Here is a 14,202-nt window from a genome sequence, read left to right as displayed (position 1 = left end):
TAACAGTACCGAAGCAGCGAACGCTGCAGTAGGAGTGACCATACGCTACCTGAGTCACGTCTTCAAATCCGCAATGCCACGTAAAGGAACTTTGAATGGCAAACATAAAAAAAGGTACTGGTGGTGTAATTTAATTCGGAACTACGTAGTGTTTACCTAAATATGACTGGCTACAAAATGCAGCCCAGTGATAAATGCATATGTAAATCCAACTCCTCGATGTAACAATCTTCCACGTAAGGTAAGTAATGACGCGTTTCCTGGTAGTTCCAAAATGCAAAGGCGACTTCGACTCCATGTCGTTTCATTATTCATACTCGACACGACTGATAGCAGCCACTGAAGATGGAGTGGGTCTGTCTCATCTGCGGCAGCACGACTTTCGCAAAGGATATAATAGCCAAATTTTACAAATTCTATAAAAAAGCCGAAACAGCACATCAAAACCTCCAAGGAGGTACCTTTTCAAAAACAACAACTCTTATGCGCACTATCACAACAGAGTATAAAAAGTGATATTACAACAATAACAATAGAGCAGGCCTACTTATAAAACTTGCGCACGCGCGCTCCTTGAAACAAAAGTTAAACGCGAGTTTCAACAAAGCCAACAAAAAAATGCAACACAGACAATGAATGCAAGTAAACAGATAAGCGCGCGTGCATAGTCACATTGCGGTTAACTAGCGGAGGATGGATGTAAACGCGCAAGCAGACAATCAAACACACATTATAGCTTGTAAATTGTTGCTTAGTTAGCGCGGTGAGATGATGAAGATGCGCGCTTTTGATTTGAGATGTAACGCAAAGTTGGCGGTCACAAAAATGTTGTCAGCTTGCTGCGCTACCGCTACATTGTTAAAACTGTGGTGTGATGCGCGTTTTGGTTGTGGTTGACTGGCGTTTTTATTGTTTTCTTTTTACTTTTTTGTTTTGTAGTTGTAATTGCTGTAGCTGCATTGCAAACACCATTCCGATACGTAACAATTTCTAGCATCCATTTTTTGTTTTTTTGTTATTTTGCTATCTCACAAGCGGTTGCTCATGCGTGCTTGCGCGTGTGTATGGGTGTATAACGGGCAACTGCGCTCGTTTATTCAGCAGCATCTAACAAGCTTTTTATTTATCCTGCAGCAATAGCAACAGCATCACAACAAAACTATATGCGAACGAGATTTATCACACATGCCAAGCCAATCAGGCATTCAAGCGCGCAGGCATTCAAGCATTCAAGCGACGCTTTCACCGCTTCAATCGTTTTGTTTGCTGGAAGCAATGGCAAGCAGTAACCAACCAACTATTCAACCATTCAGCAATCGTACGACAAACGAGCAAAATTTTTACAAAATTGTTTTGTTTTTAGTTTTGGTTTTATTTCTTCACTCTTTACTTCATATTCACATGACTGCTGTGAATTTTGCTGCTACAGCGCTTACTCAGCCGCCGCCTAACAATAGTCACTAGACAGCGCTAAGCTCGGTTACATTTGTTTTACTAGCAAACGATTTTTTGCACTTTTCTCAATGCTTCATTTTTAGTTTTTTGTATTTTCTGCATTTTATACCTTTTGCGCATAGCTGTTTTTGTTCAACGCATCGTCTAACAAGCGTATTTCCCGGCGCACATGATTGCTCGTTTAGTTGCGCCTTCTACGCTGCGACTATCAACAGGCCGTCTATACGCATATCGCCGATAGGCTACAGTTAATTGTGGGCTGTGGGCGCCTATGCATTTTTGTGTTACGTATGTGCGTGCGCGTGTGCTTGAAAAGCGCCTGTGCATACAATTTTCAAATGATATGTTTTAGGGGTGGGTAATTCCGCAATTTTCCATGCGCTAGCTATTTCTTGCTAAGGTCAAATGCTTACAAATTGGCGCAAATGAACTATAGCTCGATACCACATAGAATCGGCGAACCTGTGACAGTGGCGCAATGACGCCATTGAGTGCGCTAGATCAATTGAGTGCCAAGCTCGCCTCTTAACAAACGTCGCTGATGGTCATTTTATTTTGAGGTATATTACGTTAATAATTATCAGTGGCGATTTTCGCTGGTATTGTGAAAGGTATTGTGTCTCCTACTCAGTAATTTAAGTAAGCCGTTGCCTACTGAGGGTATTTTCCCAAACGTAACATATCCCGGTTCAGTTTTTGCGCTACTGATTTACACCGGTATGTTAAAGCAATTCAATTTTGCATACTATCAATCAGCATCTTAACTCAATTCAACGTTGCTCAGTGTACAGAAAGTATCTTCTGGCAATCCGTTGCCTGCTAAATGTACCATGGCTCTATATTAGTACATCGGCTAGCGAACTATATTAGTACATCGACTGCCGATCAGCGCCTTAATGCAGCGCAACGCTGCGTTACTCAGTCTGCAAAAAAATCGTCTCACAAGCGATTGCCTCCTAAAAGAAGCTCAATGGAACATCTGGCACGGCGCTGTTGAGTTATTGTGCTACAGAGTTACACTGGTACGTCAAAACAATTCCTTACATACTCCCGATGAGCGCCTTAATACAACGCAGCGCTGCATTACTTACTTACTTACTTAATTGGCGCTTAACCGTCTAAAACGGCTGCATTACTTAGCCTGCAGAAAAATCTGCTCACAAACCGTGTTCTGCTGAATTTGTGTTTGCATTAACAAGAAATTATCGCACAAGTTCTATCTTTTCAATGCTATGTCAATGCAATTAGTTTTATACTGCCTATCACCTCCTTAGCGAAACGCAATGCCGCGTTACTCAGCCTGCAGAAAAGTGTTTCGCTCACACACAAAATAGTTTTTATTTCAATTCAACGCTGGCAGGTACCTATTTAAGTATTCTTAACCAATTTAACTGTTCCTCCTAATGTTTTTTTACGCTTCCATCAAAAAAATTACCTCAATAGCTTTGGGGGGGTTTTTTTTTTTTAATTCACATTCCATACTGCATTTTTACTTGGCTCATCACATCAGACATTCTACATACGTATGTAAGTTAATATGTTTCATATGCTTGATCGGTTAACAGCGTTGAACTCTAGCAACCAACGTCTTCGTAAATGTAGGTATATTTTGCGTTCCATTTGAGCTCCGCTGGCTTACTGTGCTAATAAAAAACCTTAGGTGGAAAACATTTTTTATTTCCATTGTAAGGTTTTCCTTTTTGGTAAATTTACTTTTACTGGAATTTTTCGTTAGAATCGGCGTCAAATAATTGTATACTGTGGTAGAAATATTCGCAAGTTTTTTTTGAATATGGTAGGATATTTCCTTTAGATCTACTGTGCATTGTTGTTGTGATATTCAACTATAGGAAATATATTGCCTAAGTTTATTTGGTGATTGAACTAAAATTGGCTTACAAAAGTATTTTGCATGATAATTGAGTGAGGATACTAAAAAAATGCGTTATGAGTCTACAACTGGAATTCAAAAAACTGCTCTGTATTACAAGGTGCCTCCAGTGGGTTATGGGGCTTGTAATATACCCGAGGAAAATATGCCTGTCGTAATAAGTGACTAAAACATACAAATGATTCAAGAGAGTGTGCAGCGCATCCCTTTCAAGGGGTTGCCTACACAAGTTTTGGCTTCTCCAACCCAATTAACAACCTCACCTTCTTGTGGCGAATCCTGTTTCTTAAGCAAGCGAGGCTCAGGCGGCCACAATTTCCTCATGGGACTAGCAGATGGGGGCGCATTGGCCTAAAAATTCAATGTGGTCATATTAAATCAGTCGGAATTGTGGTCGGGCTTGTACCTTAATGGTGCTTGTTACCGAAACGTACCGGATATATATCTGCAAAAGACAATCAGCATCGATAAACACCCCAAAACCTTCGACGGGAGACTTTGTCGCTACGAAAACAACGGCAACAACGCCTAGGGGTGCATTCATATTGGAGCTCGAGCTTTGAGTGATGCTTCTCAAAAAAAGTTTCTTGCAGTGTTTATGTTGAAGCTGTCATGCTGTGATGCTGGCACCAAGTGTAGTGATAAACACCTATACTAGCTTCAATATGAATTCCCAGCATCACTCCTCGCATCACAGCTTGAATTATAGCTCTACGAGGCTGACATTGATGATATGATATATAGTATGACCTAGTTTTTAATGGAATAGTTTCACTTTGTAAAACTTACTCCTTAATTATGAACTGTACCCAACTAAGAATTAACTAAGGGAAGATGGGTAGCAGCCTGAAGTTTTTTTTAGCGCATGGCATATTTTTAGGCGCCAGTACACCTCAATTGTAAATTATACATTCTATTTTTTAAAATGAAATAATTCCACCTCGTGTAAACTGTTCCTAAATTTTTATTGAAAATACTCAGTTAATACCACAATACGTGAAAGATGGGAGCAGGTGCAAGTAGCGCTTGCGTGTGGCATAATTTAAGGCGCTAATACTTATACCAGCTTTAACAAATATTGCCGAACACTTTCAAAACTTCAAGTTGAACTGTAGGTTGAACAGCGATTAAAGTAAATAGGAGCTTAATCTTTTTTATAAGTTATTTTCCAACTAGTGTAAGGTAAAAGTCACAACCATATTCTGTGCACAAATAACAAATAAATTAAGGAGTTTCGTCTACTTTTACTGCGTGCTGTATATTTTTAGGCGCATATCCCCTAGCAATCTAAGCAAAGTGCATAAAAATACTCTGCAATAATGCAGTAGGGCCTCAATAATTTGTACACAATTTAAAAGGGTGCACACCGCTAATTCTAGTAGAGGCTCTACCTTATCCTGGGGTGCAATAGCATTAGTTTTAGCTCATATGGGAAGCTTTTACATAATTACCACCAAATGATATTAAGGTCGCAGTCAAACCAAATTAATTTAATGTCAATTTTTTTGAGCTTTGATTTTGTCTGGCTTTAGTGATAGTGACTTTTAGAAATCATTTAGAGCTTTTAGAACGATTGAATATGGAATGCATCTACACTAAACAAGATTTTGGATATTTTTTTATTGAGTTCAGGTATGTGCAATGCGCTTACCTTTTAGACAGCTTAGAAATTGATATACTTGTAGTGAGATAATGCAATGCCTGCAACCTCCCCTCATATTTTGATAACAGGCCAGACATGACAGTATTGAATTATGTAACTCGGAAAACGAACATTCAAAACTGATGCAGTTATACAAGTTGTTATAATGCGAACACCAACTTCGCCGTGGATTATTTTTGGCAAAATTTTGCCGGCAAAGTGGTAAATAAAAAGGCACAAAGTGTCTGGACGTTCTACCAGGAACAGCAAAATTTAGTCGTCTAACAAGATCAGATGAGTTGATCTCGCCCATAATGAGCTTGGGAATGAACTTTACCCCGAGTAAAGTTCTTCGATTGTCTAAAGTTGGCAGATTTATAAGGAGAAACATATTTCTATATGGTGGCAAATGCACACTAGAATCCCAGTTAAGACCACGTAGTGCAAATATAATGAATTGCTTCTGTAATGACTCAATACGCTTTATAAAGTTTTGATACCCTGGGCACCAGACACACGAAAAATACTCTAAGATTGGTCGTACCAACGATGTGTAGAGGGTCTTAGTCAGATACGGATCATTAAACTCCTTAGCTCATCGCTTCACAAAACTGAGTATATCCGTTGCTTTGCTTACCATTTATGAAATATGCGTACTAAAAGTCAGTTTAGGATCAAAAAGAACGACCAGATCACTTACGACAGATATACGCTCCAAAGGTGTGCTGTTTAACGTATACGATGTCAAACTTGGCTTCACTCGGTGAAATGTCATTAGTTTGCACTTCGAGCAATTCAAAACTAGTAAATTTGCAGTACACCAGCATTGAAATGAGTCCCAGTCTGCCTGAAGAAACTCCACACGGGAAGACTCCGAAGGCAAGTATGAGTAACAAAGTTTAACATCATCCGCATACATAAGAGTTCGGGAATGTATGAGAGTTTGTGGTAAGTCATTTATAAACAAGGTAAAAAGTAACGGACCCAAATGACGGTGAAAACTTTAAAAATTGGTATTGGGAGAAATATTTTTGAAGAATGAGAAGTATTCTAAAATTTTAACAGGTCGAGTCTTATAGAGAACCTTTTTCCGGCAAACAATTCAGCCACCCCGATATTTATGGTAGACCATAAATCGTATTTGCTATTCCTAAGCGGATGTGATGTAAACGACACTCATTTTGCTTACAAAACTTTGCAACTGACCTGCAATTATTAGAAGTGTAACAAACTGTTATCATTGCCCAAATAAATACTTTCTTATTAACATCTCATAAAATCTTTTTAGCGATATAGGCAAAAAAAAACTAGTTTGCAGCTAAAAAGCAATTCACAGATAATTGTCATGACCGTTATGTCGTACTCACAATCAAGCATATACCGTTTTGCTATAAATTGCAAATTGCGCGTACAACATGGCAACCCTTTTTTGGCACCACTATACTATACAAGTAACATGGATAGTTTAATTAGAGCTATTGGTTGAAATAACTACGCGCTTGCAACCAAAAAAAGTTAGCAACACCCGCAACTAAAGCGAATGCAAAAAAATCACTGTCTGAGCTAAAAAGGACCATCATCGTCTACATGGCTGTAACAACAATCTAAAGTATGCATATGAGCATTACTAAGTTCGGTTATTATATGCGCGCTGATAGCTTGTACAGTGGGTACTTGCTAAAGCGAAAGGGTCGAAATAAATTTACTTCATGGGCTTAGGAGAATGAATTCGTTATTTCACTAATTCATAGGCTCATATATTATTCAGTTCGTAAATTCATAAATTCACATTATCAACAATTCGTAAACTCTCAAACTCATGATTTCATAAATCATCAATTTATTAGACCATAAGTTCGCAGATGCGTCAATTGATAGCTCCGTTGATTCATGAATTGATTTATTAATAAACTCATTAATACATTGATTCATGAATTCAAAAGCTCATAAATTCACAAATTGATACATTTATTAATTCTAACACTTACAGCTTCATAAATCTATAAACTCATATAAGTTCATATATTCATAAATACATAAATACATAAACTTATAAGTTCATAGATTTATAAATTCATAAGTTCATAAACTCATAGAATCATAGATTTAAAAATTTATAAAGTTCATATATTCATAAATTTAAAATTTTTTAATTCATAATTTCGTTAATACAAGAATTTATAAATTTATTAATTAAATAATTGTAATTTTTTTATTTTGCCGGCTCTGGGTCAAAAGTAATAAAACGATTTGTTTTTTTATTTTCCCAATATATTTCGATCACCTTCGGAGATCTTCGTCAGAGTGATTTTTATTTTTATTAGCAAAAATATGCATCCGTTCGGTGCGCCATGTAGCTTTGAAATAAAAAATGTATATTTAAACTTATAAAGGTCGCTAAAATCAAATAATAATTAAATATTTTATAAACTCGAAAATTTGGAAATTCATAGCAAAATTAGTTCATAAATTCATAAAAAATTCCAAAAATTTTTGATTAAAAAATTCATAATTCGTAAACTCTTAATTTCATATATTCATAAACTTATAAGTTCATAGATTTATGAATTCACAAGTTCATCAACTCATAGAATCATAGATTTAAAAATTCATAAAGTTCATACATTCATAAATTTTAAATTTTTCATAAAAAAATTTTAATTTAAAAATTCATAGTTCATAAATTCATAAGCTCATAAATTCAAAACTCATTAATTCATAATTCATAAATTCATGAATTTGGCAATGCATAAATTCATGAATTCTCAGTTCAAAAATTAATAATTTCATAAGTTCGTAAATTCATATATTCATGGATTCAATAATTCACAATGATTAAATAATTCATAAATACTTAAATTAAAAATTCATAAAGTCATAAATTCATAATTTTATAAATTCGTAAATTTATCAATGCATAAATTCATAAATTCTGAGTTCATAAATTAATAAATTCGTAGGTTAATCAATTCATAAATTGACAGGTTCTTAAATTCAAAAATTAACAAATTTATAAATACACGAGTTCTTAAATTCATAAAGTCAAAAATTCATAATTTTGAAAATTCATAAATACATGAATTCGTTAGTTTATGTACTCATTATTCCATAAACTCATAAGTTAAGAAATTCATAAATTCGAAATTCCAAAAGAAATGCATGAATTGGAACTCACTGTATATGTGCTGAGAAATTTTTCTGCATAGTTCCGTTTATTGCCGCTTAAGTGTATTTTTACATATATATGTATGAAATTTTCGAACTAGGGACTGTTCTTCACTAAAACATACGTAGCTGTAAGTTTACTACGTATTTTGCATATTGCCCAATCATTGCGTTTAGTTGGCTCATCCTTTTATGGCAATATTTCAATTTGCTCGTTAAATTAGAACGCGTAAAAAATGTATTGCTTACGAAAGCCACAACGCAGGCAAACATTTCCAGAATGAGCTTGTTTACATAGTTTTTATCTTGATAGTGAATAGAACGCATATGTAGTTGCTGGTAGCTATGGGCGCTATGAGATAACGCAAGCGCTTGCGCGTTGTTCTACATATATTTAAAATCACATAAATCTCAAGCGCGTGCAATTACTCTGGAGCAAACGAGCTGTGGTTTAGCAATCATATGTGTTGCGCATAAGTTTTTATTTAAGATTTCGATGTAATAAAGCACACAAATATTTCACTTAAATTTAATGCTTTTTTCAAACTTCCTACTCACAATTCTCTCTCCTCTGCTCCACTTGCAGGTTCTCCACCGCTTACTGGTACTGGTATTGTACGCGTCATCGTACAAGACATGAACGATCATAGTCCAGAATTTGCGCGTACTTTCTATTTGGCAAGCGTACAGGAAAATTTACCTGCTGGGACCAAGGTACTACAACCCATTGCGATGGATAAAGATAGCGGCGCTAATGCCAAATTACGCTTCACTTTGCTTGGCGAACGTATGGATAAGTTTCATATCAATACGGAAACGGGTGAAATCACTACTGCTGTCGTGCTAGATCGCGAAGAAACCGTTATCTATTATTTAACCCTGATGGCACAAGACAGTTCAGCAACAGAACCGCGTGCAAGCGCAGTCAATCTAACAATCAGCGTAAGCGATGTTAATGACAATACGCCCCAATTTAATGCGGCTAGTTTCAATGTCAATGTGCCGGACCGCATACGCGCTGGTGAATTTGTATTTGGTGCGCGCGCAACCGATTTGGATGATGGTAGCAATGCGCTCATCAGTTATAACATCAGCGGAAAGGATATGGATAAGTTTACGATAGACGCAAGAAGTGGAGTAATCAAAACGAAGATGGCGTTAGGCGCGCGTGAAAATAAAAGCTTTGATACAATTTATAGCATTGTTTTGCATGCTTTAGATCAAGGCAGTGAACCACGTTCATCACGCGCTGATCTGACTGTGCTACTGCGCCCAAGCGCATCCTTTCCCACTTTCTCGTACATGGCAAACATGCAATTTATGTTGGCTGAAGATGTGCGTGAGGGTAAAGTGATAACAACGATACTAGCAAATACGCCAAAAAAAGGTGCAGCGGGTAAAATCAAATATGCAATTGCTGGTGGTAATATTGGTGAAGCGGTGCACATCGATCCCAATACAGGCGTGCTAACGATAGGCAAAGATGGTTTGGATTATGAAGCAGCGCACAGCTATGAGCTATGGATTGAAGCGTCGGACTCAGATCAACCGAGACTGCGCAGCGTTATGTTGCTCACCATCAATGTAACGGACACCAATGATAATGTGCCTGTAATGGATAAAATGACATACTATGCTGAGATTTTGGAAGAAGAACCGCCACCGCAATTCATTGTGCGCGTACACGGCAGTGACCGTGACGCTGGCGATAATGGTGAGCTCTCCTATCGGCTCGTCGATGACTTTGAAGGCACATTTGAAATTGATTCGGACTCTGGCGAAATATATACCACAATGCGCTTAGATCGCGAAGAGGTGAGCGCTTATGAGTTGCTGGTTGAAGCATTGGATCAAGGCATGCCACAACTCACTGGCACAGCGAGCGTACAAATAACGCTGCTAGATAAAAATGATAATCCACCAAAATTTACGCGCCTTTTTTCGGTGAATGTCACAGAGAATGCACTTATTGGCAGTTTTGTTATACAAGTCACGTCATCGGATTTGGATGTAGGCGCCAACGCAAACGCTACATACAGCTTTACTGAGAACCCTGGTGAGAAATTTAGGATCGATGCGATCAGCGGTAATGTAACAGTAGCGGGTTATCTTGATCGCGAGCAGCAAGATGAGTATTTGCTGAAAATTGTTGCTTCAGATGGTGCTTGGCGTTCAGAAACGCCTATTACCATAACTGTGCAAGATCAAAATGATAATGCGCCCGAATTTGAGCATAGCTATTATAGTTTCAACTTCCCCGAATTACAGCGTGCTGTATCTTTTGTGGGCCAAGTGATCGCCAACGATCGTGATAAGCAGGGACCAAACTCGGTTATTTCATATTCGCTACAACAACCATCCGACCTTTTCACAATTGATCCAGCAACGGGTGAGATCTTTAGCAAGCGCTCTATGAAATACAAACAATCGCAGCTTGAGAGCTCACCCGAAAATATGTACACAATGATCGTATTGGCCACCGATAATGGCAAGCCACCATTGAACTCTGAATGTTTGGTTAATATAAATATTGTGGATGCAAATAACAATCCACCAAAGTTTGAGCACACCACCTATCTAGCGCCCGTGCCAGAACATGCCACGAGTGGTCAGCGCGTACTCAAAGTGCACGCAGTGGATGCGCTCGATTATGGCGTAAATGCAGAAATCGATTATACGCTGCAAGCTAGCGGTAATGCAAGCAATTACTTTACAATCAGCAAACATGATGGTTGGATAGCGGTAGCAAGAACGCTCAACGTGCCAGCAAATACTGAGTATGCAGTGCGCGTGCGTGCAACGGATCGTGGCGTGCCACCGTTGGCAGACGAAACGCGCGTGCGCATTGTGGTAACAGGAGAAAATCGTCATGCGCCTGAGTTCACAGCAAAAAGTTATCAAGTAATTGTGCCTGAGAATGAGCCGATAGGCTCAACAATACTCACTGTTACTGCATCGGATCGAGATGAGGGGCCCAATGGCATGCTCAAGTATTATTTCTCGGGCGGAAATGAGCGCAAAGAGTTTAAGGTGGATAAAGACAGTGGCGCTATTACAATACTGCAACCGCTCGACTATGATCAAGTGCAAGAATATTATCTGAATATAACAGTCGAGGATTTGGCGTATAAGCCCAAGAAAGCGATAGCTATGCTTACTGTGATACTCACGGATATAAACGACAATCCACCGCTTTTTAATCAAAGCGAATATCATGCCTTTATAGCAGAGAATCGGCCACCGAACACATTCGTCTTTCGCGCTAAAGCTACTGATAAAGATTCGCCCAAAAATGCAATTATACGTTATTCGATCACAAGCGGTACTGGTAAGAGTTTTTTCAAAATCAATTCAAGCACTGGCGAGATAACATCTGCTGTGAGTTTCGATTATGAAGAGCGCCGTGATTATAACTTACAAATTATGGCTGCAAATCCTGATTCGCAAATGCAAAGCACTGCTATGTGTGTGGTGCATATCACAGGCATCAACGAATACTATCCACAATTCGTGCAACCCGTCTTCCATTTTGATGTATCTGAATCGGCTGTGATCGGCACCTCTATCGGCTCAATACAAGCTACCGACAAAGATGCTGGTGAAGATGGTAAAGTTTATTATTTACTTGTGGGCTCAAGTAACGATTGGGGCTTCTCTATCAATGCGGCTACAGGCATCATGTATGTGTCACGTCGTTTAGATCGTGAAACACAAAATCGTGTTGTACTCACTGTGATGGCTAAAAATTATGGCGGTATACGTGGTAATGATACAGATGAAGCGCAAGTCATTATCTCAATACAAGATGGTAACGATCCGCCGGAGTTTATGAAAGCGCTCTATACAACGCGCATCTCGGAGGCAGCACCAGTTGGTACAAAAGTGATAAGTGTCAAAGCAGTCGATAAAGATGTGCGCATGCAGAATAATCAATTCAGTTATTCAATCATAAATGGTAATTTAAATCAAACATTCAAAGTTGATCCACAAGGTGGTGACATTGAGACAGCGCGGGCATTGGATCGTGAAAGCGTTCCGGTATTTGAGTTAATTGTGGGCGCAATTGATACGGGTGTACCGCCACAAACAGGTACTACGCTAGTAAAGATTGAGTTGGAGGATGTCAACGATAATGGCCCAATATTTGAGCCTAATGCTTTGATTGGTTATATATCAGAAAACGAACCAGCAGGCACATCTATAATGACGCTGGCAGCGAGTGATCCAGATTTACCACCGAATGGTGGTCCATTCACTTATTTCTTGGTGGGTGGTAAACACAAAACCTATCTCAGCATTGACAAGCACTCGGGTCTTGTGCGTTCGGCCAAAAGTTATGATCGTGAATTTACACCCACACTCGAGGTGAATATCGAAGTTGAGGACAACGGCGAACCTAAGCAGCGCGCACAACATACGCTCACCATAAAAGTGCTCGATCAAAATGATAGCCCGTCATCTGCGCGTACAGTGCATGTGCTGCTAAATACATACAATGATGAAATACCATTAGGAAAAATAGCGGATATACACCCCAATGATGCTGACATTACAGGCGATTATAAATGTAAAATACTTGCAAATGCGCAATCGAGCCCCGCTGACTTTTTCGTCATACCCCACGCTTGCGATTTGCATACGACCTATCATACTACCGTGAATGGTTGCTCGTACAGCATTTCGGGTAACGACGGCAAGCATGCGGATGTTGTGTCCACGGTCACGGTGGGTTTTCAAAATTTTGACAGCGATGCTGTAGCGCACTCCGTATCAGTGCTTGTACATGAAATGGATGCGGAGCATTTTCTGAGTGCACACTATCGTAATTTTGTCGAACTGCTGAAATCAACTTTTGATCCAAGCGATGAACTCAAACTCTTTAGCATACGCAATACGGACAGTGATGAGAGCAAGAACGTTGAGCTTATATTAGCCGTACGCAGCATAAATCTCAGCTACCGCAAAACGCGCTACATACACGAGCGGTTGAGTAAAAAACGCGAATCCTTCGAGCGTCTTCTGCAAGCACGCACCGGTGATGTGCTCATTGGTTATAGTCCTTGTACGCAAACGGCGGTGCTCGCATGTGAAAATGGTGGTATGTGCACCTCGGAAATACATGTGCATGAAAACTCACACATGCTCAACATAATAGACAGCCCGTCGCTGATCTTTAGTGGTCCGATTGTTTCGCACGACTACAGCTGCAAATGTCCAGATGGTTTTACAGGTCAACAATGCAATCAACAACAAGATCCATGCTCACCCAATCCATGTGAAATGGAGGCGCAATGTCGACGCATCGGTTATGACTTCCAGTGCGTTTGTCCGCCACAACGTGAGGGTAAAAACTGCCAGCAGGAGCGTGGTGATATTTGTTCGAGTAATCCGTGCCATAATGGTGGCTCCTGCAGACACAGTCCAGATGGTGCTTCCTTCTTTTGTTTATGTCGTCCCGGCTATCGTGGCAATCAATGCGAACATGTTTCGGATTCGTGTCGTCCCAATCCTTGCCTGCATGGTGGTCAATGTGTAAGCTTGAAACCGGGTTATAAGTGTAGTTGTGTAGATGGGCGTTATGGACGTCATTGCGAACGCGCTACATTTGGTTTTGAAGAGCTATCCTACATGAGTTTCCCTGCACTGGATGCGGCTACTAATGATATCACAATTGTATTTGCTACAACGAAACCTGATGGGCTGCTACTCTATAATTATGGCATGCAAAGTGGTGGACGTTCAGACTTTGTCGCTATTGAGGTGGTAAAGGGTAAAGCGTTCTTCTCGTTTGGTGGTGCACGTACGGCCATAACGACGGTGGTAGTTGGCGCTCAAAGTAAGCAGAATTTAGCTGATGGCAAGTGGCATAAAGTGATAGCAACACGTAACGGGCGCGTAATTTCGCTGAGTATTGGCAAATGTACGGAAAATGGTGATGTTTGCGAAGATTGTCGTCCAGGTGATACTAGCTGTTATGCGCAGGATGTGGGGCCGATTGGGTGAGTTGTGAAAACAATTTTGGATTTAATACTTACTTATATCTTATTTT

The 14,202-nt window shown here is 39.3% G+C and overlaps 1 protein-coding gene across 1 annotated transcript in view; it reads left to right on the top strand.

Annotated features, from left to right (window-relative positions):
- LOC137241841 (cadherin-related tumor suppressor-like) overlaps positions 1-14,202 on the top strand; it is a 178,436-nt gene that overhangs the window by 157,698 nt on the left and 6,536 nt on the right. Inside the window, exon 9 of the mRNA XM_067769222.1 lies at positions 8,740-14,152. Coding sequence (XP_067625323.1) covers positions 8,740-14,152 — 5,413 coding nt within the window. The remainder of the gene's footprint in view (positions 1-8,739; positions 14,153-14,202) is intronic.

This window comes from Eurosta solidaginis, chromosome 2 (assembly GCF_040869045.1).
Source record: "Eurosta solidaginis isolate ZX-2024a chromosome 2, ASM4086904v1, whole genome shotgun sequence".
Taxonomy (NCBI): Eukaryota; Metazoa; Arthropoda; class Insecta; order Diptera; family Tephritidae; genus Eurosta; species Eurosta solidaginis.
The sequence above is the reverse complement of the archived record's forward strand: the minus strand, read 5'-3'. Positions and strand labels throughout refer to the sequence as shown.